Below are 21,588 nucleotides of genomic sequence, written 5' to 3' on the forward strand. Positions count from 1 at the left end.
AAAGGGAAGGAAAGGGTGGAAAGAACTTCATTTTGTGGCTTAGGTGCCAGCTCAGCCACAGTGGAACAGAGCAACAGGTATATTTCTAAGGTTTCTGACTCTAGACCCTGGCTCCTGGACAGCATCTCTGGACCTGTCTAAGGCCTGGAAGAATTTACTGCCCTTAAGGGAAGGACATAAACCTGGTTGGCTTCACCACATGCTAATTGTAGAGCCCTAGGGCCTTGAGTGAACATAGCCAGTAGTCAGCTAGTGGTTCCAGCTGGCCCTGGGAAAGACCAAGTACTATATGGGTTTTAGGTCCAATCCAGTTCAGTCCCAGTAGTGGTGGCCACGGGGGTAGTTGTGCAACCTCTCTTCCAGTTCCAGGCATCTCAACACAGAGAGAAATACTCTGTTTGTTTGGGACAAAATAAGAAAAAAGAACAAGAGTTTCTGCCTGGTAGTCCAGAGAATTCTTCTGGATTTTACCCAAGACCACCAAAGTAGTACACAGAAAAACACAGAATAACATTGTAATTGGTGTGTAAACTATGCATAAGTTAAGTAGAAAGACAAAAAGATGAACTGATCCAAATATCTGCAACAACTTTTGAAGACACAGATAGTACAATAAAATATAAACAGAAACAACAGAAAGTTAAAAAGTGAGGAGATGAAGTTAAAATGTATAAATTTGATCAGTTTTCTCTTTGTTTATGTAATCAGCATTAAATTGTAATCAATTTTTTAAAAATGGGTTATAAGACATCTGCAACTCTCATGGCAATCTCAAATCTAAAAACACACACAACAGATAAACAAAAAATAAAAAGCAAGAAATTAAATGATACCACTAGAGAAAATAATCTTCACCAAAAGGAAGATAGGAAGGAAGGAAAGAAGGAAGAGAAGACCAGAAAACAAATAACAAAACGGCAGGAGTAAGTCCTTACTTATTAATAATAACATCAAAGGTAAATAGACTAAACTCTCTAATCAAAAGACATAAAATGTGGCTAAAAGGATGAAAGAGCAAGACCTGATGATCTATTGCCCACAAGAAACACTTTTCACCTATAAAGGCACACAAAGACTGAAAACAAAAGGGATGCAAAAAGATACTTCAAGCAAATGGAAACCAAAAAAGAGCAGGCATGGCTATACTAATATCAGACAAAATAAATTTCAAGACAAAAACCATAAAAGAAGAGACAGAAGGAGTTATTATATAGTGATAAAGGGGTCAATTTAGCAAGAGGATATAACAATTAAAAATATATTTTTAATTGTGCTCCAACACTGGAGCACCCAGATATATAAAGCAATATATAAAGCAAATATCTTTAGAGCTAAAGAGAGAGATAGACTCCAACAAGATAACAGCTGGATAATTTAACACCCCACTTTCAGACACTGAAACAGATCATCCAGACAGAAAATCAACAAAGAAACATCAGACTTAATCTGCACTATAGACCAAATGGATCTAATAGATATTTACAAAGCATTTAATCCAACTGCTGCAAAATACACATTTTTCTCCTCAGCACATAGATCATTCTCAAGAATATGTCAGATGTTAAGCCACAAAACAAGTCTTAAAACATTCAAAAAATTGAAATAATATCAAGTATCTTCTCTGAACACAATGGAATAAAACTAGCAGTTAATAACAAGAGGAATTTTGGAAACTCTACAAACACATGGAATGTAAACAATATGCTCCTGAATGACTAGTTGGTCAATGAAGAGATTAAAAGGGAAACTGAAAAATTTCTTGAAACAAATGATGATGGAAACACAATATACCAAAACCTATGGGTTACAGCAAAAGCAGTGCAAAGAGATTAATTTGTAGCTCTAAGTGCCTACATCAAAAAAGAAGCAAACCTTCAAATAAACAACCTGACAATAAATGCCTGAAGCAATGGATATCCCATTTACTCTGATGTAGTTATTAGACATTGCATGCCTGCATCAAAATATCTCATGTAACCCATAAAAATACACACCTACAATGTACTCACAAAAATTAAAAATTAAAAAATAAGAAGCCTGCAGTTAATGAAGTTGAAATGCCAGAAATTCTCTGGACTGCTAGGAAAGAATCCAGAGACTCAGGGAAGTGGATCTGTTGGAATGGATCTAGTCTATCTATGTGCAAGCTGCTGGGAGGCCCAGGGGGATATTCCCTTCAATCAAGGTATTAAGAAATGTTTCGATATGGTTGTGGGAGGAGGGCAGGATGCTTAAGAGCTCTGTAGGGGCTATTCTTTATAAATCAGTGATGACAGTAGGGCGTGCTACAATCCCATAGTTCTCAAACTTTTGTGTATTTCAGGATCACCTGGCAGGCTTGTTAAAGTAGTCTGCCATGTTACTACTGGTGGTAATTAAAGTAATCATGATGTCGACAGATCCTATTCCTGTGCCCCTTTCCATGGTGCACCTAAAATATATGAGCAACCCAATCCCAGAATCCCATTTGGAAGTTCTATTTTATGGGGCCAATTCAATGTCAGTAAGTGTCCCAGCAAGAAATAGGTAACATTTAAAATGGAAGACTTGGAGAAAGGTTTAGTAAAGAAGCTATTTACAAAGACGTAAGTGAGTGAAGAGAGACCACAGGGGTGTTTAGTATCCTTAGGCTATTAAGAACATGGTTAGACTACAAAAATTTCTCCCTTTCTGTAGGATGTCTGTTCACTCTAATGATAGTTTCTTTTGCTGTGCAGAAGCTCTTTAGTTTAATTACATCCCATTTGTCAATTTTTGCTTTCGTTGCAATTGCTTTTGACATTTTCATCATGAAATCTTTTCCTGTGCCTATGTTTTGAATGGTATTGCCTGATTTTCTTCTAGGGTTTTTATAGTTTGGGGTTTTACATTTAAGTCTTCAATCCATCTTAATTTCATTTTTGTATGAGGTCTAAGGAAGGGGTCCAGTTTCAATGTTCTGCCTGTGGCTAGCCAGTTTTCCCAGCACCACTTATTAAATAGGGAATCCTTTCCCCATTGCTTATTTTTGTCAGGTTTGTCAAAGATCAGATGGTTGTGGATGTGTGGTCTTATATCTGAGATCTCTATTCTGTTCCATTGGTTTATGTGTCTGTTTTTGTACCAGTACCATGCTGTTTTGGTTACTATAGCCTTGTAGTATAGTTCAAAGCTGGGTAGCGTGATACCTCCAGCTGTGTTCTTTTTCTTTAAGATTGTCTTGGCTATTCCGCTGTGGCCTGTTGAGGGTGAGAGAAGGGAGAGCATCAGGATAAATAGCTAATGTAGGTGGAGCTTATTACTTGGGTGATGGGTTGATAGGTGCAGCAAACCACCATGGCACATGTTTACCTATGTAACAGACCTGTACATCCTGCACATGTATCCAGGAACTTAAAATAAAATAAAATATTTTTAAAAAGAACATGATTATACTCCTACAACTAAAAAGAAAGAACAGGGGGTAGCTCAGCAAACCTGGATAGGAGAGTCACAGAGAAACCACCTTGAAAGAAGTTAAAACCATTAGTTAAGGGATATATCCAGGTTGAGGAACACAGGGAGACAACATAGGAAGAAGAATCTCGACTTAACTCTTCTCCCTGCTCTAATGTCCTCAGAAGCTCCCTTGTGCCTAAACCCAATCAGAAGCTAGAAGACCAGCAACCTCACTGATGTGACCCACCAAGACTGGTTTCCTAAGGCAGAGAATAGAATGGAAAAGAATGGAATGTGTGACTGAAGGGACAAACTTGTAATATCCTTTTCTCATCTCTTGACACATTTTTGTGTCAAAGTTAGGTAGGATTCAAAATGAACTGAGTGATGTACAATCTTCTGATATGCTCTAGAAGTGATTGCACAAGATTGAAATGATTGCTTCCTTCAATGCTTGGAGGAATTAGCTGTTCATGCCTTTGAGCCCAGAGAATGTTTTGTGGGAAGACTTTCAATTCCTGATTCCTTTTCTTTAATAGCTTTAGAATGACTCTCTATTTTTTATTTGTTTGTGCACCTTGGTGAGTTAGATTTTTGAGAAATTCATCCATTTCCTCTAAATTAAATTCCGGGCATAAGGTTCTTGTTATTTTCTTTTTGGTGTCTGCAGGCTCTGCAACTGGTTATATGTACCTTTTCCTTTTTTCTTTTTCTTTTCTTTTTTTTTTTTTTTTTTCTGGTACAGAGTCTCACTGTCACCCAGACTGGGTTGCAGTGGTACAATCTTGGCTCACTGCAACCTCTGCCTCCCAGGTTCAAGCAATTCTCTTGCCTCAGCCACCCAAGTAGCTGGGATTACAGGCACGTGCCACCATGCCTGGGTAATTTTTCTTTTTTTTTTTTTTTTTTTTTTTTTTTAGTAGAAACGGGGTTTTACCATGTTGTCCAGACTGATCTAGAACTCTTGACCTAAAGAGATCCCCCTGGCCTCGGCCCCATTTTTTCTTTTTTTTCATGGTCAGTTCAGGAGAGTTTTAGCTTCATTATAGGCTACAGAACCAACTTTCTGCTTCATCTATCCTTTCTAATATTTACTGTTTCCTATTTCTCTAATCCTAGCTGTTTATTTCTTCCCTTTACTTTCCCTGGGCTTATTTTGCTAGAGTGGAATGTAGAGGGATGAGTATTCCAGGAAGGCACAAAAATTGTGCCAAGTCTTGGAGCTAGGGATGAGTGGGGAAGGGACATGTTCAACCATTCTAAACCATTCCCTCCCCAACTCCCAGCTCCCAGGTATGTGCCCCTCGCAGGAAGAGCCCAGGAATAGGCCAAACACCTCACTTCTTTGCTCTGAGGGCTACCCCAACCATCCCATCAACAGCTCCAGAAACCCAATGGTCCTTCCTGGAAACAGGGGGCTTGCATCAGTCAGAGGTGTTTGAACCATGTCCCTCTGGGCCTGAGGGGCAGAAGGGGTCATATTATGGAATGTAAGGAGGCCCTGTCATCAGAACCTGACTTAATCTGTTTCAGATATTAGACTTCCACATAAAAGTTGACTGGAAAAAGACTTCTGCAGCTAAAAGAAAGTTTGAAACTACCTTAGTGGTAAAATATAAGCAGACTAGCTTTCTCTTCTAGCTTTCCTACTCATTTCCCAGAAGACTTTGGTCAAGTTATTTAATCTCTCTGCATCCATTTCCTCATCTATGAAATGGGCATGATCATAATGGTACATACCTCCTCAAACTCAATACATAACATGAACAGAGTCCTTAGCACAGCGCTCTTTTCTCTGTGTTAATTTTCATTGTTTTTCTTTTTTCTGCTAGAGAAAGTAAGCAGAAAACAGCTCCTTGGATGGCTTCCCATGGTGAGTGGCTGGGGCACATCTGTGTCCCTTTTTCCTCTCTGGTTCCTTGTGGCCTGGACAGCCAGAAGGAAGCCATGCCATGCTGCTTCTGCCCTCAGCTTCCCTCTTGCATTTCCTAGAAAAGTCTTTGGTGCCCAGTTCCAGCTCAGCAGATTCAGGATCCCCCTTCATCATGACTTGGTCAACACCCTACTCAGGCCAAGGTCCTCTGACAGCTCCAAGCCTCCCAACTCCCTATAAAAGGCAGGCAGAACAGCCAGAGGAGCAGAGAGGCAAAGAAACATTGTGAAATATCCAACTCTTACCCTTCAACATGAAAGTCTCTGCAGCGCTTCTGTGCCTGCTGCTTATAACAGCAGCTTTCAATCCCCAGGGACTTGCTCAGCCAGGTAAGTCACTGTCACCTCCTTTCTCCCTCTCTTTCCCTCTGTTTCTCTCTTCAAGGAAGACCTAAGCCCAAGTGCTCCCATTTTTTTTTTTTTTTTGTTTTTTTTGTTTTTTTTGTTTAGATCGAGTCTCATTCTGTTGCCCAGGCTGGAGTGCAGGGGTGAGATCTTGGCTTACTGCAACTTTTGCTTCCCAGGTTCAGGCGATTCTCTTGCCTCAGCCTTCTGAGTAGCTGGGATTACAGGCACCCGCTACCATGTGCAGCTAATTTTTGTATTTTTAGTAGAGAAGGGGTTTCATTATGTGGGCCAGGCTGGTCTCAAACTCTTGACCTCAAGTGATCCTCCCGTCTCGGCCTCCCAAAGTGCTGGGATTACAGGCGTGAGCAGCCATGCCCAGCCAAGTGCCCCACTCTAAGCCCACCAGAATAATAAGGCTCCTCAGAGGTTCACTGTAACATCTAATTTTAAAGACAGAAAGCTGAAGCCCATGTTGGAGACAGAAGGGACCCTACCCACCCACCTCCAGGTTATCCCAGAGCAAGAATGAAACCTAAGCTTCTGACTCCAAATTTAGGGCCTTTTCTTTGACCTCATCTGATCGTCCCAAACTCTGCACATCTGGGACCACACCCAGGACCTTTCCCACTGGCCTTGCCCATGGCCTCCCCTAGATGGCAGTGACATGTCCTCACCATGCAGCTGAGCCTTTGAGATCCTGAGGCCCATGTCACAGGTCCCACCTCACCTCGGGGTCTAGGGCAGGAGCGCTGGGCTTGGAGGTAGGTAAGATCTACTTCTTCCTCTTTGCTTTACATCCCATACGGATGCTCCCTGCTGTATTCAAGCTGAGAAAAGCCTAACATATTCTCAAAGGTTTTTTCTTTGTAACTATTTCTAGATTCACTCAACGTCCCATCCACTTGCTGCTTCACATTTAGCAGTAAGAAGATCTCCTTGCAGAGGCTGAAGAGCTATCGGATCACCACCAGCCGGTGTCCCCAGAAGGCTGTCATGTGTGTAGAAAAGTCCCTGCTCACCTGGCTCCTCCCCAACCCCACATTCCCCAGTCCAAAGTTCTGCCCCAGGAGACAGACATCAGACTGACCTGGGGTCTTACTCAGGATGAGATCTAACCAGACTATGTGATGCAAATCCTCCTATTTTGGCTGCACAACAGGCCCAAAGAGGGCCTATAATTTCCCATGCCCTGCTTACTGGATGGGCACCAGCCCACACCCTTTAGCAGATGCCAGGATCAGTTTCCCAGGGGAAGCAAGAGCACTGGTTGCCTCCAGAGACCCCTTCTGTCCACACACCTCCTACTTCCTGTCCCGTAGGGGTGCCTCTTCACCTGTAGCAGGTGGGCCAGGCAGGTGTAGAGCCCAGTGTGTCATCTTCTAGGTAAACCCTCAAAGGGTTCCATCTAACTGCGCCAGCTTTCCTTCCTCCACAGCTTCAGAACCAAACTGGGCAAGGAGATGTGTGCTGACCCAAAGGAGAAGTGGGTCCAGAATTGTATGAAACACCTGGGCCAGAAAGCTCACACGCTGAAGACTTGAACTCTGCTACCGCCACCGAAATCAAGCTGGAGTATATGAAATGACTTTTCCATTCTCCTCCAGCATCCTCTTCTATACTTTGGAATATTTCTACCACAATTTTCAAATCAGATGCATTCTGTTTTGTGATTCCAAATGTACTATGTGTTAAGTAATATTGGCTATTATATGACTTGTTGCTGGTTTGGAGTTTATTTGAGTATTGGTGATCTTTTTTAAAGCAAGGCGTTGAGCAAGTTGGTTGCTATCTGTAAGTCCCCTTCCCTTCCACTGTGAGCTGCTGGCAGTGGGTTTCTCTTCGGCTCCCAGGGGTTGACAGCGTGCCTGTGGGAGTCATGGACATGAAGGGATGCTGCAATGTAGGGAGGCGATGCATCCTCCCAACGTAGGGAGGTGAATGTGAGGCGTTGCTAAATATGTTATTGTGGAAAGATGAATGCAATGGTAGGACTGCTGACATTTTACAGAAAATACACTTTATTTAAAATCTCTTACACAGTGGTGTTTTCTTCAGGAGTGACTTCCAACCAGTAGGAGCTCTAGGAGGTGTGGGTGGATGGCAGAGCATGCGAGTGGATGGTGGATGTACAGAGGCCCTGGCCGTGAGGCTAGCCTGGCTCATCTGAGTTTCAGGGAGGGCCTGCCTCACCAGCCCAGGCTGTCCTGGAACAATGGCTCCAGTCCTCAGCATGGGCGCTCCTGGCTCGCAACTCATCAGTTTCATATTCAGTTCATTTCTTTCTTTAAAATCATACTCCTGCCAAAAGTAAACCCCTCCCTCCCCCTCTAGTCTCCCACCCCAATCTACGCCTCCCCATGCAAAGCAGCAAGTGATTCAGACTTCATGTGCACCTGACACCCAGAGAGAAACCAGGTGACCAAGTCCTAGTGAGCCTCAGCCTTGGTAGGGAAGAAGGAGGGCACTTGGGCCGAATAGACCTTAGAGGATGGGAAAGTGTGGTCACAGCAAAGATTCTTTTAGGGGAGGTCCAAGAGGGCAATGTGGGGAGAGGGCCTGGGAGGAATATCCCCAAACGGTCAGATTTGGGTTTCCAGAGTGTAAAAGTTGGAGACATGTAGAAAGGAAAGTTGAGGGCAGGTTCTAGAGGAATTAGAATATCAGGGTGGGGAATTTAGACTCAGTTCTGAAGGCAGGAGGAAGGTGTGAAGGTTTTTGAGTCATCCAGAGGGAAGAATGGATGCCAGGAAGAGTAGCTTCCTGTGGATAAGGCTGTGGATAAGATGGAGTTGAGAAGGGAGGGCTGAAAACAGCCTACTGCAATAGTCCAAGCAAGAGAAAATTGGGCTGAAGGGCAGTCATGGGGGTGGAAGACAGGAGGCAGATAAAGAAGATGGCCAGATGTGTGATGGGGGCATTCATAAGGGCTGAGGAAGGGCAGTCATGGGAGTGGAGGGGAGGAAACAGATTAAGAAGACTGGGCCAGATGTGTGACGTATTAAATGGGGAATGAGGGAAACACAGCAGGAGACCTTTGTCCTCTAAAAGTGACCTTTAAAGGTAAAGGTGTGCCAACCCCAAGACCTAGAAATACTTCCTTCCTTGGCTATTCTTCCTTTAATCACACGTTGTACAAATTGGAGCTTGTGAATGTCCCTTTTAAGGCATCGGGCCTCCTCTTCCTGTATGTCCACCGAGGGTTGTCCTGCTCTTCCCAAGACAGCTTCACTCCTCCAGATAAGCTGGGTGGGCATTTCAATCAGACCTGGAGCCCACCCATGCCTGGACACCCACCGAGATCTTCCTCAAGGAGAGATGGGCACTGCTGACAACAGCAGGGCCTGCCCCCCAGATCCGGTACCACGCTGCATCAGGCAGTACACTTGGCAATTTGGGACACCTGGAGGAGTTGTCCTGGGAGGCAACGGCCCTGGGCTCTAACACCAGATCTGCCTCTGAATTGCTGCGTCTCTTTTTAGCCCTCAGTCACCTCATCTGCAAAATAGGTTTAGCAACATTTTACAGGCAGACAACCTCACATGATCCCCTCCAGCTAGGGCAGCTGTGATTTGGTGATAACATCACCCCCTGAGGCCGCTGGGCAGAGAAATGTTTCTTTGTCTATCTGGGACCTTACCTGTTGTGTTGGACTCGTGTGTTGGTGCATGTGTGTATGTGTGCACCTGTGTGTGTGTGTGTGTATTTTTCTCTTCTTATGGAGAAGGGTCTTGCACCCAAATGTGGACCCAGCTGTGAACCCCAACTTTCTGTTCCACTGTACCCCTCTTGGCAGCCAAATCTAGAGGCAGAGAATCTGCACCACCACCCCGAGTCAAAGCTTACCCCCCAGGACAAAGGCAGTCACTGAGAGGTACTGAGTCACTTATTAGCTCAGTTCCCCTGGCACCGGGTGCAACATGTCTCCCTCCTCCTGCCCTATCCTTCAGCCCCTGGCTTCCACCTCTCAATGCCAATCAAGTTTTCACTCTGAAATCCAAGAGACACAGAGGGCTGGGGGTTGATAATTCTATAATTTAAATGTATAAAGTGCAACAACATAGCTTATCAAGACCAAGCAGATCCTCTGTGACCCAGCGAAAGCGGGGCACAAGGAATGGTATAGGACTGGGGGTTTCCGGGACAGGTGAAGCTACGTGGTTTCCAGAGCCCAGAATGGAAAGAAATCTGCTCATTTTCTTTTTGGCAGGCAGTGACTCAGCTTTTTAATGTGATTCTGAACCCATCTAGCCTGGTTCAAGGCGCAGACCTCATTGCCTCTCTTCAGCTTGAATCTGTGAACAGAGAATAAGAGAGAAGGCTGAACCACCCAAGCCACCACTGGGTGAGCACCACACAAGCCCCGCCTCCTCCAGCTGCCAGGTCCCCTAAGCTGTTCTTGCTGGGCCTTGGGCTCCCCTCTGTAAATGAAGTTGCTGTACAGGATGTGTGGTTTGCATGGTGGGGAACAGCCAAAGCACCAGGAGCTTATAAATTGAGCTTCCTGGACCCCTCTCCTGGTTTCAATTTGGTGTATCAGGGTGGGGCTGAAGAGCCTGAAAACATTCTGACGATTAGGTGGGATGAGAAATTCCCATCCTAGAATAGCTGTCTGCTCCAACTTTAATGTTTCTGTGTCCATCTGGGGCCTTACTTGTTGCGCTGGAGTCGTGTGTTGGCGCATGCGTGTGTGTGTGCGTGTGTGTGTGTGTGTGTGCCTGTGTGTGTGTGTATTTTTCTCTTCTGCTCTGTCTACTTCCTAAACTGGACTATTGTCCAATCTATAGACCAACTCTGTCTCTTACTATCTGGTTGATCTTAGACAAATATCTCCACCTTCCTGAACCTCACTTTTCATGATAACAAAAATATGTACCCCAAGAGGATCGACAGAGAGAATATACACAAAAAAGCCTTAAAATACTGACTGGTACGTGAAAGCTATCCCAGTTAAGTTTGTAAAGACCCTGTGATGCAGCCATGTTTATGCCCCTTCACAGATAAGGAATACAGAAGGATACGCAGATAATTAGGTACAAAGGAGTTACCCGTCCACGGTCATCCAAGGCTATGGGTTCCAAATCTAGAGGCAGGAACTAATCCTGGTTCCCTTGCTCTTTCCAGTGCACAATAACCCCTTGTACTTTTGTTAAACAATTCCTTCCTCTTAGCTCATAATGCTGGGATGTAATACTTGGCACCTTGGAGTTTCAGGAAACACAAGTCACTGCAGGAGCACAGATGCGTCCTTCCTCACACCTGCTGGGAAGCTCCGTGCTCCCTCTAGTGCCCAAGCGCGGTTTGCACCCAGATGCTGGCAACGCTGGGTTTAGAAACCTTATTCCGGTAAAATACTGTCATCTAGTGTCTACTCTTCTAATTCCAGGCTGGTGGGGTTCTGTTCTCTAGGGAGAGATTGAGCAGGTGATCACTTACATTAAGCCCTCCTTGGAGCAGCTGGAGCTGGTATTTCTGTAACACTGGATTGCCCTCAGGGAAATCTCTTTCTCCACAAATGAGAAGCAACATCTGGAGACGGGTACCTGCACTGGAAGAGGAACACAAACGATGGTTTGCATCCATTTCTCAAACTCTCACCTGTAGCACAATTTTTAAAAAACAAGCAAAAAAACACCTCCCAGGACAAGCACTGGTTTGGGGACCACATACGGAGGGTGCCGGCATGGCTCTGTCTCATCAGCCACCTCGCTCTGGGGCTAGGTAAAGAGTCAGAAGATTGGGGTTCAGATCTGAGCTCCCCGTACCCCAGCTGAGTGGCCTTGAGGAAGATGTGCCTTCACCCCGGCCCTAGACTTCCCATCTGTAAAATAAGACTTTTTGGAGCCTGGTTTCTAAAGGCTCATCCAGTTTTGGTATTTCACCGCATATGCATGGCTCTACCCCAATACTCATGTCCAAGGGCCCTGGGCCCCACACCCCAGGGACCTGGTCAGTCCGATGCAGGACACGGTGGGCCACAGGTCACAGACCTGATCTGGGGAAGATTAGGAATTGTTTAAGGACTCCAGGCTGATAAGATGACAAGGGAAGAGCTCCCAGGAACTAGCTAGCTGCCCTACTCAATCTCTTGAATCCCCTCCTGCCCTGGTCCTCGGCTCTTTCCCAGTCCCCAACCCCCACTCTGTTCATTTGCGCATTCTCCTCCCACACCACACTCCGCAAGAGACCTGCATTCCAACCCCAGCTTCTTCCTCCTAGTTTTTCTGTTTGCAACCCCTTTCATGCCTCTTACTAGATTGGTACTCTCCAAACAGCCTTGGAGAGTGGACATAATCAACTCCATTTCACTGAGAGAGAAAGCAGAGTTTAAGAGCTAAAGTGACTTGCCCAAGAGTAGCCAACTGTTAGAGCCCAGTCTTGCCTTCAGACTCTGCTTTGTGTCTCTCACGCTGTGGAAGCTACACCCAGGCCCTCCCCTGGACCTTGGGCCTCCCCACTTTACCCAAATAACCTCACAGGTTCCCTTCCTTGGGTCTGGATGAAGCAGAGCCTCCTTGTACTGAAGCTGGCAGTTCAGTTCTCTGTGTTTGCCCCAACTCATGGTTCTCCTACTGGCCCTCACCCCCAGCCAGTCCAAGTTCACCATTCCTCCTCTTTAGATAGGAAGAGGGGAGACTGAGTTGGTGAGTTCAAGGAGGTCTGCTCCAACCCCAGAGTAGCTGACCATGTTTCCACCCTCCCTAGAGAGACACAAAGTGATGCCTGCCACACTCACTGCTCTTGCTGTCCACGTCTTGTGGCCACATCCCAGCTAGCAGCAAGCACACCAGGGCCGTGGTGATGATCTGCATGTCTTCTGGTGTGGCTCTGGCCTTCCTGGAGCAGCTTTGATGAGCCTGGTGAAGCTAAGAGCTCACCACTGTGCCATCCTGAGATGCCGAGGGCTTTTATTTGAAAAATCTCCACCCAAAACTCCAGGCCATGGTGGGAGCCACAAGTGGGAAGCCATAGGGACAGGGAACAGTTGCTCACACCCAGTGACCATGTGGCAAACTCCTTTCCCCACCTCTCCTGGGTGTTATTTGTGGTGATGGATTGATAGGTTGCATTGGGAACTTCCCCAAGTGTGGGAGCAGATAAGAATCTTGAAAAAGTGCGTGGGAACTGTCCTGGTTGAGTGGGAGGCAAAGAAAAGTAAGTGAGAGGAAGTCGCCTGTGTGTGGCTTATCCAACCCTACGTCATTCCATCCAGGCATGTACTACTGCTTCAGGGTAGAAGAGTCGGGACCTGAGCAGAGAGACACCTGCATTTGAATCCCAGTTCTGCAGAGGAGGAATTACATAAACTTACCCAAATGCATATTCACACAAAATGCAAATAGCAATGCATGTCTCAAGGATGTGCGACAAGAATTAAATAACATTCTCTATGTCAAGTGACTGGCCTAGATATTGGCCATTTCTATTTTTTTCTGTTTTTTTTTTTTTTTTTCAATCCTCAACACTTTTCAACAGCTTATTCTGTTCTAAGTCCTTGGTTAGCCCCAGGGAAGGCAGTCATCAATGAGGAGCACTGCCTGACCTCGAGCCACTTCTCTTCAACTCACAGATAAACAAGTGAAAGGCTCCCAGTGTAAGCACAGAGATAGATGCATTATATCGGGGTTGCAGAGAGGACTGAGAGCTGCTCACCAGCATCTGAGAGTCCTGCCAGGGAAATTTTCCCTTTTTGTTTTTTTTTCTAGAGTCTCACTCTGTTGCCCAGGCTGGAGTACAGTGGCTCAAACACACTGTAGCCTCAAACTCCTGGGCTCAAGCGATCCTCCCACCTCAGCCAGGGAATTTTCCCTTTTTTTTTTTTTTCCCTAGAGTCTCATTCTGTTGCCCAGGCTGGAGTGCAGTGGCGCAAACTCACTGCAGCCTCAAACTCCTGGGCTCAAGCGATCCTCCTGCCTCAGCCTCACAAGTAGGTGGAACTATAGGTGTGCACTACCTCGCCCAGATAATTCTTTTCTTAATTTTGTATTTGCATAGAGATGGAGTCTCACTGTGTTCCCCAGGCTGGTCTTGAACTCCTAGGTTCAAGCAATCCTTCTGCTTCAGCCTCCCAAAGTGCTGGGATTACAGGTGTGAGCCACCACCCCAGCCGGGAGAATGTTCTTTAAGCAACATTCTCCTGTGTGCTGATGTGGAGAGGGGAATGCCAAGTAGAGGCAGGGTTTTGTATGAGGACAACAAGGCATAAGGGAGCACACTTCATTTCAAATCATCAGGAAAAGCAGAAGTGTAGGGTTCAAGGAGAGTGACAGGAGTGAGAGAGTGGTTGCAGAGAGATGTGGATGTACATTACAGAGAAGACTGGGTCATGAAGATGTATGCAGTGCTTGGAATAAAGAACACATAGTAGGTGCTCAAGAAAAAGTAGCTGAGCCAAATCTAGGCATTGAAATCATGAGGCCTGTGTGCATTATATAGAGTGACAGCTAGACTGATCTACTCTGATTGTGCACTCTTCAGCTCAAAAACCCGCAGTGGCTCCACACAGTCTGTATGCCTCAGTGGATGCCAGCACATTCGGTTAACTGCAATTCCTGATTGCAAATAACTGCCGCTTGCTGTACTATCTCTGAGATTTTGCTCCTGCTGTAACCTGCACCTGCAGAGCCCACCTCTCTATCTCCCTCTGCGAACATCCTACCCACTGCAAATGTCATTGTCTCCACAAAGACACTTCTGTCATATCTAGCAGATAGGATCTCAGCCTCTTGTGAGAACCTTCATGGCTGGATCGCCATATAATTCCTGCAACACTTTCCTTTAGTCCACCCTCCAAACATGGGAATGTCCAAGTTGAAAGGGCTCTTTCAGACTATCTACAACAATGGCTCTTAAAGTTTTTTGGGAGAGCTTTCGCACAAATCTGAATATCTTAGTCCCATTTCAGAATCAGAATCAAAACACATGTGTCTATACATGTTGAAAAGAAAAAATTTCCAGGTAATTTTCTCAGACACCAGAAGATAAGAATCACATATCTCGTATAATCACTTCATATTATGATGAAATGGGAGGAAAGTAACTTGTCCAAGGTCATGCTGACCTCAGGGACAATGGAACTTGAGCCCTGATCTTTTCATCTTCATGTGCAACTGCCTCTGAGAATACACTTTTTGCACAGTCCACAACGAACTTCCTCTGCTCAGACCAACCAAGGACGATTTATCCTTTCCACTGCTTCCTGCCACCTGAAAAGTGGTTGAAACCACAAACTACTGTTGTCTCTATCTTATTCTCTTTGTCCTTAGAGATGAATAAATACTATGTGCTATTCATCCTACTATGCGCTATGCATCCATCTTTTTCTTTCAACTTTTATTTTAAGTTCCGGAAACACATGTGCAGGGTGTACCATTTTCTTTATCCAGTCTATCATTGATGGACATTTGGGTTAATTCCATGTCTTTGCTGTTGTGAAGAGTGCTGCAATGAAGGTTCATGTGCCTGTATCTTTATAATAGAATGATTTATATTCCTTTGGGTATATACCCAGGAGTGGGATTGCTGGGTCAAATGGTATTTCTACAAGAGATGAATACTTTTTTCTGCCTTTACCATAGGGTGTCAGGAGAGAGAGAAGACACAAGCGGTGGTCAATCAGCCTAATGTAACTTCAGGTCCTTTAGATGCAGGAAACAGACAGGGGAAAATGTGGCCACCTTGGAAATTCTTTGCTCTTCCCCTCCTCCTGGGGTTGCTGGCCAGCCCAATCAAGAAGGGAAACAGGGCTGCCCTCTCCACCACTCGCTTTCCCTTCCCCCGCCTCACTGTGGCCACAGTCAGACCTGCACAGGCAAAAAGAGAACAGCAAGATTTAGTCATGCTTTTCCTTTCCAGGCTCCCTCAGCACATGGAAGGAACTGGCTGGATGTTCTTATCACACCGGAATGTAGTGTTTCTCATGGGTGTCTCTGCCACCCCAATGTGACTGCCAAGGGCACAGACTTCTCTAGGCTCTAGCACAAAGACTAGGACCAAGTAATAACTCAATTAAATAGTTGTATAACTGAACAAGCTGGGACAGATGGCATAGGATGGACTGATGTATAAGAGATGCTCTCAGAATAAACACTGAACAAGTTATTCATATGAACACATTTCTTCGTTAGAAAATTTGAAAATCAGAACTGCCTGGAGATAGGTTTTCTTAGTCATCTTTTATGAAATAAATACCAAATAAAAGAGGATAGGTAGAGACCAGATACAGTTCAGCCCACGCAGCTGCCTCTTAAGACATCTCTTCCAGCAGCGCCCAGTGGAGTCCAAAGGTGTCCAGGAGTGTTCCAGCCCTCTTTCCTCCTCCTGGATGGCCCGAGTGGCCTGGGGCTTGGCCCTGCCTGCTCGCCTTGCAGTTACAGTTCAGCCTGATCCTTGCAGATCAGGGCATAGAAACCAACAAGGGAGAAGTCATTTACCCAGCATCACACAAGCACAGAAATACTGGTCTTGCTTTGTCCAGCTCTGGGGTCAAGTCTTCTGGGTTCCCTCAATTAGGGAGGAAGCAAGCTATAGAGGAAATGCAGGATAGTCAGACACAACTGGGTGAGATCTCAGCTCCACCACTTGACCCTAGGCAAGTAATTTACACTTTCTGAGCCTTTGCTCTCTCATTGTAAGCTCCACAGCTAACTGGACTTAGCACAACTCTCCTCATTGTAAACTCCCCAGGCTGAGGCAGGAGAATCGCTTGACCCCTGGAGGCCGAGGTTGCAGTGAGCCAACATCACACCACTGCACTCCAGCTTGGGCAACAGAATAACACTCCAGTCTCAATACAATACAATACAATACAATAATAAAAATAAATAAACTTCCCAAACCTCAAACACATTTATTTGAGGTTATCCGAAGGATCAGGTGAGATTTAAGAGGAACGAAGGGAGAGGAAAATAAAAAGTTGGATCATTCAAAATCATCATGGAGCACCTAACATGTACCAGACACTGGGGATACCACAGCGGGACAAGACAAACATAGGCCCTGGTATTGGGAATTGTGCTAAGTCGAGGTTAGTGCTTCAAGGAGACAGACAATGTCCTATGAGCTGCAGAGTGTGCAGAAATGCTCACCACAGGGCCGGACACATAGTAGATGCTCAATGAAACTGTGTCCTTCTTTTCCTCTCCATCCTGGACCACTCTCAGCATCAGCACATGAATCCAGGCAGTGCCACCCTCTCTCCCACTGGGGCCCATTTCCTGGTCTCTTTCCCTTCTCATCTGGTGCTGCTTGACACTCACACCAAGGCTTGTGTCATTGCCCACCTAAGCAGGGTGTCCTCTTGGGTCTTCAAGTCTGCACCAGACCCCCTACCTCCTGCAAGCACAAGTTCAAATCCACAGCAAGGACCTGAGCACCCAAACACCTCGGGATTCAAAGCCCTTTCTCATGTTTTCCAGCACCTCCTTACATTCTGCCCACATTCCCTTTCCCCCTATTTTTCCCTTGACTTTTAGCACTTTTTTTAAAGGAGCCCTCTCCTATTTACATCTCAGAAACAGCATGAAGGAGGCATGGAGAACCCCTCATAGCAACAGAAAAACCAAGGGATGCCCCAAAGGATGTCATAGGCACCCAGCTTTTCAATGTGCTGCTGACTCTGACACCAACATGGTCCACCATGCTCAGGGTGACATGCAACTGTCTTGGCTGGTCTCAGAGGGTCCTGCACAGCACAGTCAGCAGACTTGCAGCAACAGAGTCCCACTTGCTGTCCGCACATACACTGGGATTTACTTCCCCTTCTGCCTGGAATACTCTTTCCTGCTTTATGTGCCTAACTTCTTGCAGGCTGTCCAACGCGGAGCTCCCCAAGTGAACGCAGCCCACTCCTCACAGCAGGTACCTCACGCTAGTGTAATTTCCTGGTGGTTCACACTCCTTCCTCTCTAGAAGTTTCCAGAAAGCAGGAGTCTCTCTGCCACGGTCTGCATTTCATGCTGCAGCGTTTAACACTGCACTTGTGTGCAGTAACTATTAGCAGGAGAAGACAGAAGGAGAGATTTTAACATCACTATGGCTGAGCTCATGTCACAGAGGAGAAATGAAGACCCTGGAGGTTAGTAGACAGACAGGAGTTCACACAGGTTGCCTGGATTGGAATCAGGATAACAAGCTCTGCTATCCTGTGCTTGGTTATACCACACTGTGTAGTAGAAGACTGCAATTTCCGTTTGTGCTAATGGGCACCATTTGACACCTGAGATTCCAGTGACAGGTTGCAGTTCAACAATGTATTCTTTCTTTCTTTCTTTCTCTTTCTTTCTCTTTCTTTCTTTCTTTCTTTCTTTCTTTCTTTCTTTCTTTCTTTCTCTCTCTCTCTCTCTCTTTCTTTCTTTCTTTCTTTTTTTCTTTCTTTCTTTCTTTCAGCAAACATCTTTCAGCTGGGCCTACAGGGATAAAGGCAGGATTTGTCGGGAGGGGAGAAGGAACAGGGGCTAGCATGGTGAGCAGGGGTTACGAGGGTGGGGTCTGAAGCCAGAATGCCCTGGTGCTTAGTCCCAGTTTCCCTGAACACTATTTGCAAAACTTCTTTGAGTTACTTAACCACTGAACCTCATCTATAAACAGGGATAATAATAGCATCTGCTTATAGGCTTGTTGTGAAAATTAAATATAAAGTACTTAGAATAGTGCCTGACATATTTCTCTGGGAAAATGGGAACAGTGACATCACTATATGAAAATGTGTAGGCTGCTGTCTTCAGAGCTTGGGGGTGTGTGAGGCTGCATGGCAAGGGGTGGCTAGAAATGAAGGGTGAGGAGGGCTGGGCCCAGTTGTGCAAGATCCTGTTTACTGAGCTTTGTCTTGATCCTGTTGGCGATAGAGGGCCTGAGCTAATCTTTTGCTCAGGACAGAGGGTGGCCCAATTTGTGGTGAGGGCTGAGGGCTGGTGCCAAAGGCTAGAACAAATTGAAAGGAGGCAACCAGGTTGGGGAGGCTGGGAAAGAGCTCTGGTGAGAGATGAGGAGGGTCGAGGTTGCGTATGGGAGCATGTGAAAATCAGGGTATGAGCTGGCTCTGCCACCTGCTCTCTGTAGGATTTGGGCAAGTTCCTCCCTCTGAGCCTCAATTTCCTCACCCAAAAAGTGGGAAGGTTGGCCTAATTCAGCAACTCTTGTCCTTAAAATGGGATTCTTATATGGATCATTCGGGAAGCTTTGGTCAAAAAGACACATGCTTGTCTGCTCTAGATCCCCATATTCTAAATGCAGGGCAGACTTTTCCAAATGAAAACACTTCTCGTGTAATCCAATCGCACCATTTCTCTACACCGGCAAAAGTCCCTAACCTGGATGGCCACTGGAACTCTCTCTAGCTTGGCATTTACTGACTCTCAGGATCTCCAAGCAAGGGCAGACTCCTGCCCACCAGTTATGCTCAAAGCGTCACACTTGCCCATCCCTACTGGGACCAGCAGTCGGATCTGGCCTGTTAACAGCAAGCAGTCATGTGGAGGGGGCCTGCTCGGGAGGTTACCAGAAATGCCCCTTCCCCTTCTGATGAGGCTCAAAGGCAGTGAAACCTAATGGGACTGAACCTGGCCTTTGAGGTATTTAGGTCCCTCACCCACTCTAAGAACCACACTTGCAATCCTTCCATCTGACACTCAGCAAGCACCTTGAACTCAGAATGTATTGTGAACTCCGCATCATGGTTCTTGAGATGTTTGATGCTGTATCAAAAATATTCACCTTGCAATGTCTCTGTGAGTATCCAAGGAGTCCCTGGGGTCAGACATATGCCATGCACAGCTTGGTGCTCAGGGGTACACTGGATGAACATGCCCTTCCATCTTCTCCCTCCTGGCCCCCACTCCCGTAGAGCAGGAAGAGCCCTTAGGAAGACCTGGGGTAGACCAGGTCGTATTACCGATGATAGCCTGAGGCTGAGAACGAAAAAGCAAATCGTCATGTGGGGACTTGGTAACAGGGCCCTGGAGACAACCCTGCCTCTTAATTCCCAGGCCAGGCTCTTTCTCTTGTGATTCGCTGGCCATGTGCTGTTATCTGGAGGGCTCGCTGTGGACAGAGAGAAGGTGAGGATGCTGAAGTTCTGCAGGATTCCCACAGCCCACCTGGAGGCCAGAACACAGTGCCTTTGCAGGGAGTGGTGGGGGAAGCCCCTGCATTTTCACCCCACAGAGCAAGGATGCAGTGGCAGGAAGTGGCAGCAATGACTTCAAAATATGCCCACTAAAACCAACAAGGCCACCCATCATTGAGGTGACACACCCACAAACTACTGGGAAAGTCCCCCAAGGAGTCCTTCCCTTTCTGGGGTGGCAGGTGGAACCACCTGGGACATCCCATGGCCCACAGCCCATTTCCCAACGCATCGTGAGCCCGCAGCCCTGGGATTCCAGCTGTCCATGTCTCTCAGGCTTGGCCCACTTCATAAGAAACCCCCGTCACCTGGTCTGGCCTCCTGGGCTCTGGAGTGAACTAAACTGACCACAGATCCTGCCGTAAGCTCAAACTGCTCACCCTCAGCAACTGAAGCTGAGCCTCAGGCACACTGTCCAGTACCTGCCCTCCTGGCCTTCTCCTCCATCCTCTGAGGGCATGCTATCCAGACACCTACATTTTAATCCAGGTTGCCACTCACTAGTACCTGGTCAATTCTGCTCATCACCCTAAACTGCTGAGTCATTGTCTGTTAAACTGGGTTAACAATGCCTCTGTCTCAGGAATGTCGTAAGGACTAAATATGGAACTACATGCAAAGGCTTCTAGCACAGAGCCTGGCTCAGAGGTTGTGATTTCTCTGTGTTCTGTGTTTCCTCCCTCCCTGCTTGGTTTGCCTGAGATATCTTTATAGCTGCTCTGAAGAGCTGATTCTAAGTCAGTCAGGTCCTGTTTCTCAGCTGTGGCTGACTAGCATTGCTTCCTTGGAAGAGCATGAGTTTCAGGAGCCAAGTTTACAAGGGAGCACCTGAAGTCAGGACTGCTGCCTGCCAGATGTAACTAGACCCTGCAGTCTGTGTCCCACCCACCCTGTGACCCTAGCCAAGACAGGTGACATAGTTTACATGGTTCAGTGCAAAATGTAAATGATGACTCTCTTCTTCAAAAACTAAGAATTTCAAGACAGCACAAGTAAGATGCCATGAAACCAGGCATGTGTCTATTGCGTTACTCTCTGGAGTCCCCACTGCCCTGGCTTGCAAGGTGACTTTCCAGAATCCTACTGTTATGGTTTTATTGGCCTGTTAAAGTCCTTGACATAAAGATATATCCTAAATGAGGCAGAGAGATGCATTTCACTTCCCCCTAAAATAGCTCCAAGTGGCACATCAACCCTCAAGTCATACAGCATCCCCGGCTACTCTCCCCTGCTCCCCAACACAATCAAAGGCCAGAGTTGCTGTCAGATCTAAGGTGGTGCACAAGGGATTATGGAGAAGGGGCAGATATGAAGAACATGAAGGCATTCATTCTGCTGACCTGGATTCCTTCTCGGTGACTGTTTCCAGCCAGAACTAATCTCAACTAAAGACTCCTCATACCACCCAGATATGGCGTGATTCAGTAATGGGGTGTGTTGGGTGCCCAGCACAGTGTCTTGCATAATAAGTAAGGGCCTCAATTAAAGGAATGTGTCTCCAGTCTCCTCTGCAACCTCCTCTAGCCACCTTCAATGGATGGGTCCTCTGATATCCAACCGTGACAAAGCAGGCAGATGGCTCTGAACACCCCACACCCCATCTCCTAGGCCCTCTTGTACATGGCCATAAATAGTACCGGAGAAAGAAAAAGGAAATAGGGAATCTGACTTTTGTCCTGGCTCTCCCACCCTTGGCTTCTCTCTACATCAGTGTCCTCATCCATAAGAGGTGGATTTTAGTCTTTTTCTGGCTTAGGTGACCAGAGGTT

General features: G+C 46.2%; 2 protein-coding genes across 2 annotated transcripts; one reads left to right on the plus strand and one right to left on the minus strand.

The window, feature by feature from the left end:
* Positions 1-5,528: 5,528 nt before the first annotated feature.
* On the plus strand, positions 5,529-7,729 carry CCL13 (C-C motif chemokine ligand 13). Its single transcript, XM_023192886.1, has 3 exons — positions 5,529-5,679; positions 6,578-6,692; positions 7,133-7,729. Exons 1-3 carry the CDS (start codon positions 5,604-5,606, stop codon positions 7,236-7,238), a joined length of 297 nt encoding a protein of 98 aa, XP_023048654.1. The 5' UTR covers positions 5,529-5,603; the 3' UTR covers positions 7,239-7,729.
* Positions 7,730-9,655: 1,926 nt separating this feature from the next.
* On the minus strand, positions 9,656-12,675 carry CCL1 (C-C motif chemokine ligand 1). Its single transcript, XM_023192848.1, has 3 exons — positions 12,431-12,675; positions 11,131-11,242; positions 9,656-9,989 (listed from the first exon to the last, which is right to left on the minus strand). Exons 1-3 carry the CDS (start codon positions 12,504-12,506, stop codon positions 9,887-9,889), a joined length of 291 nt encoding a protein of 96 aa, XP_023048616.1. The 5' UTR covers positions 12,507-12,675; the 3' UTR covers positions 9,656-9,886.
* Positions 12,676-21,588: the final 8,913 nt, after the last annotated feature.

Source organism: Piliocolobus tephrosceles, chromosome 16 (assembly GCF_002776525.5).
Source record: "Piliocolobus tephrosceles isolate RC106 chromosome 16, ASM277652v3, whole genome shotgun sequence".
NCBI lineage: Eukaryota > Metazoa > Chordata > Mammalia > Primates > Cercopithecidae > Piliocolobus > Piliocolobus tephrosceles.

What these genes read in the sequence shown, in the direction of transcription:
- CCL13 (XM_023192886.1), top strand. Translation starts at nt 5,604, where the DNA reads ATGAAAGTCTCTGCAGCGCTTCTGTGCCTGCTGCTTATAACAGCAGCT. An exon ending in CCAGGGACTTGCTCAGCCAG is followed by an intron (nt 5,680 to 6,577) that starts GTAAGTCACTGT and finishes AACTATTTCTAG; the next exon opens with ATTCACTCAACGTCCCATCC. An exon ending in TGTCCCCAGAAGGCTGTCAT is followed by an intron (nt 6,693 to 7,132) that starts GTGTGTAGAAAA and finishes CTTCCTCCACAG; the next exon opens with CTTCAGAACCAAACTGGGCA.
- CCL1 (XM_023192848.1), bottom strand. Translation starts at nt 12,506, where the DNA reads ATGCAGATCATCACCACGGCCCTGGTGTGCTTGCTGCTAGCTGGGATG. An exon ending in AGACGTGGACAGCAAGAGCA is followed by an intron (nt 11,243 to 12,430) that starts GTGAGTGTGGCA and finishes TTCCTCTTCCAG; the next exon opens with TGCAGGTACCCGTCTCCAGA. An exon ending in TGCTCCAAGGAGGGCTTAAT is followed by an intron (nt 9,990 to 11,130) that starts GTAAGTGATCAC and finishes CTCTGTTCACAG; the next exon opens with ATTCAAGCTGAAGAGAGGCA.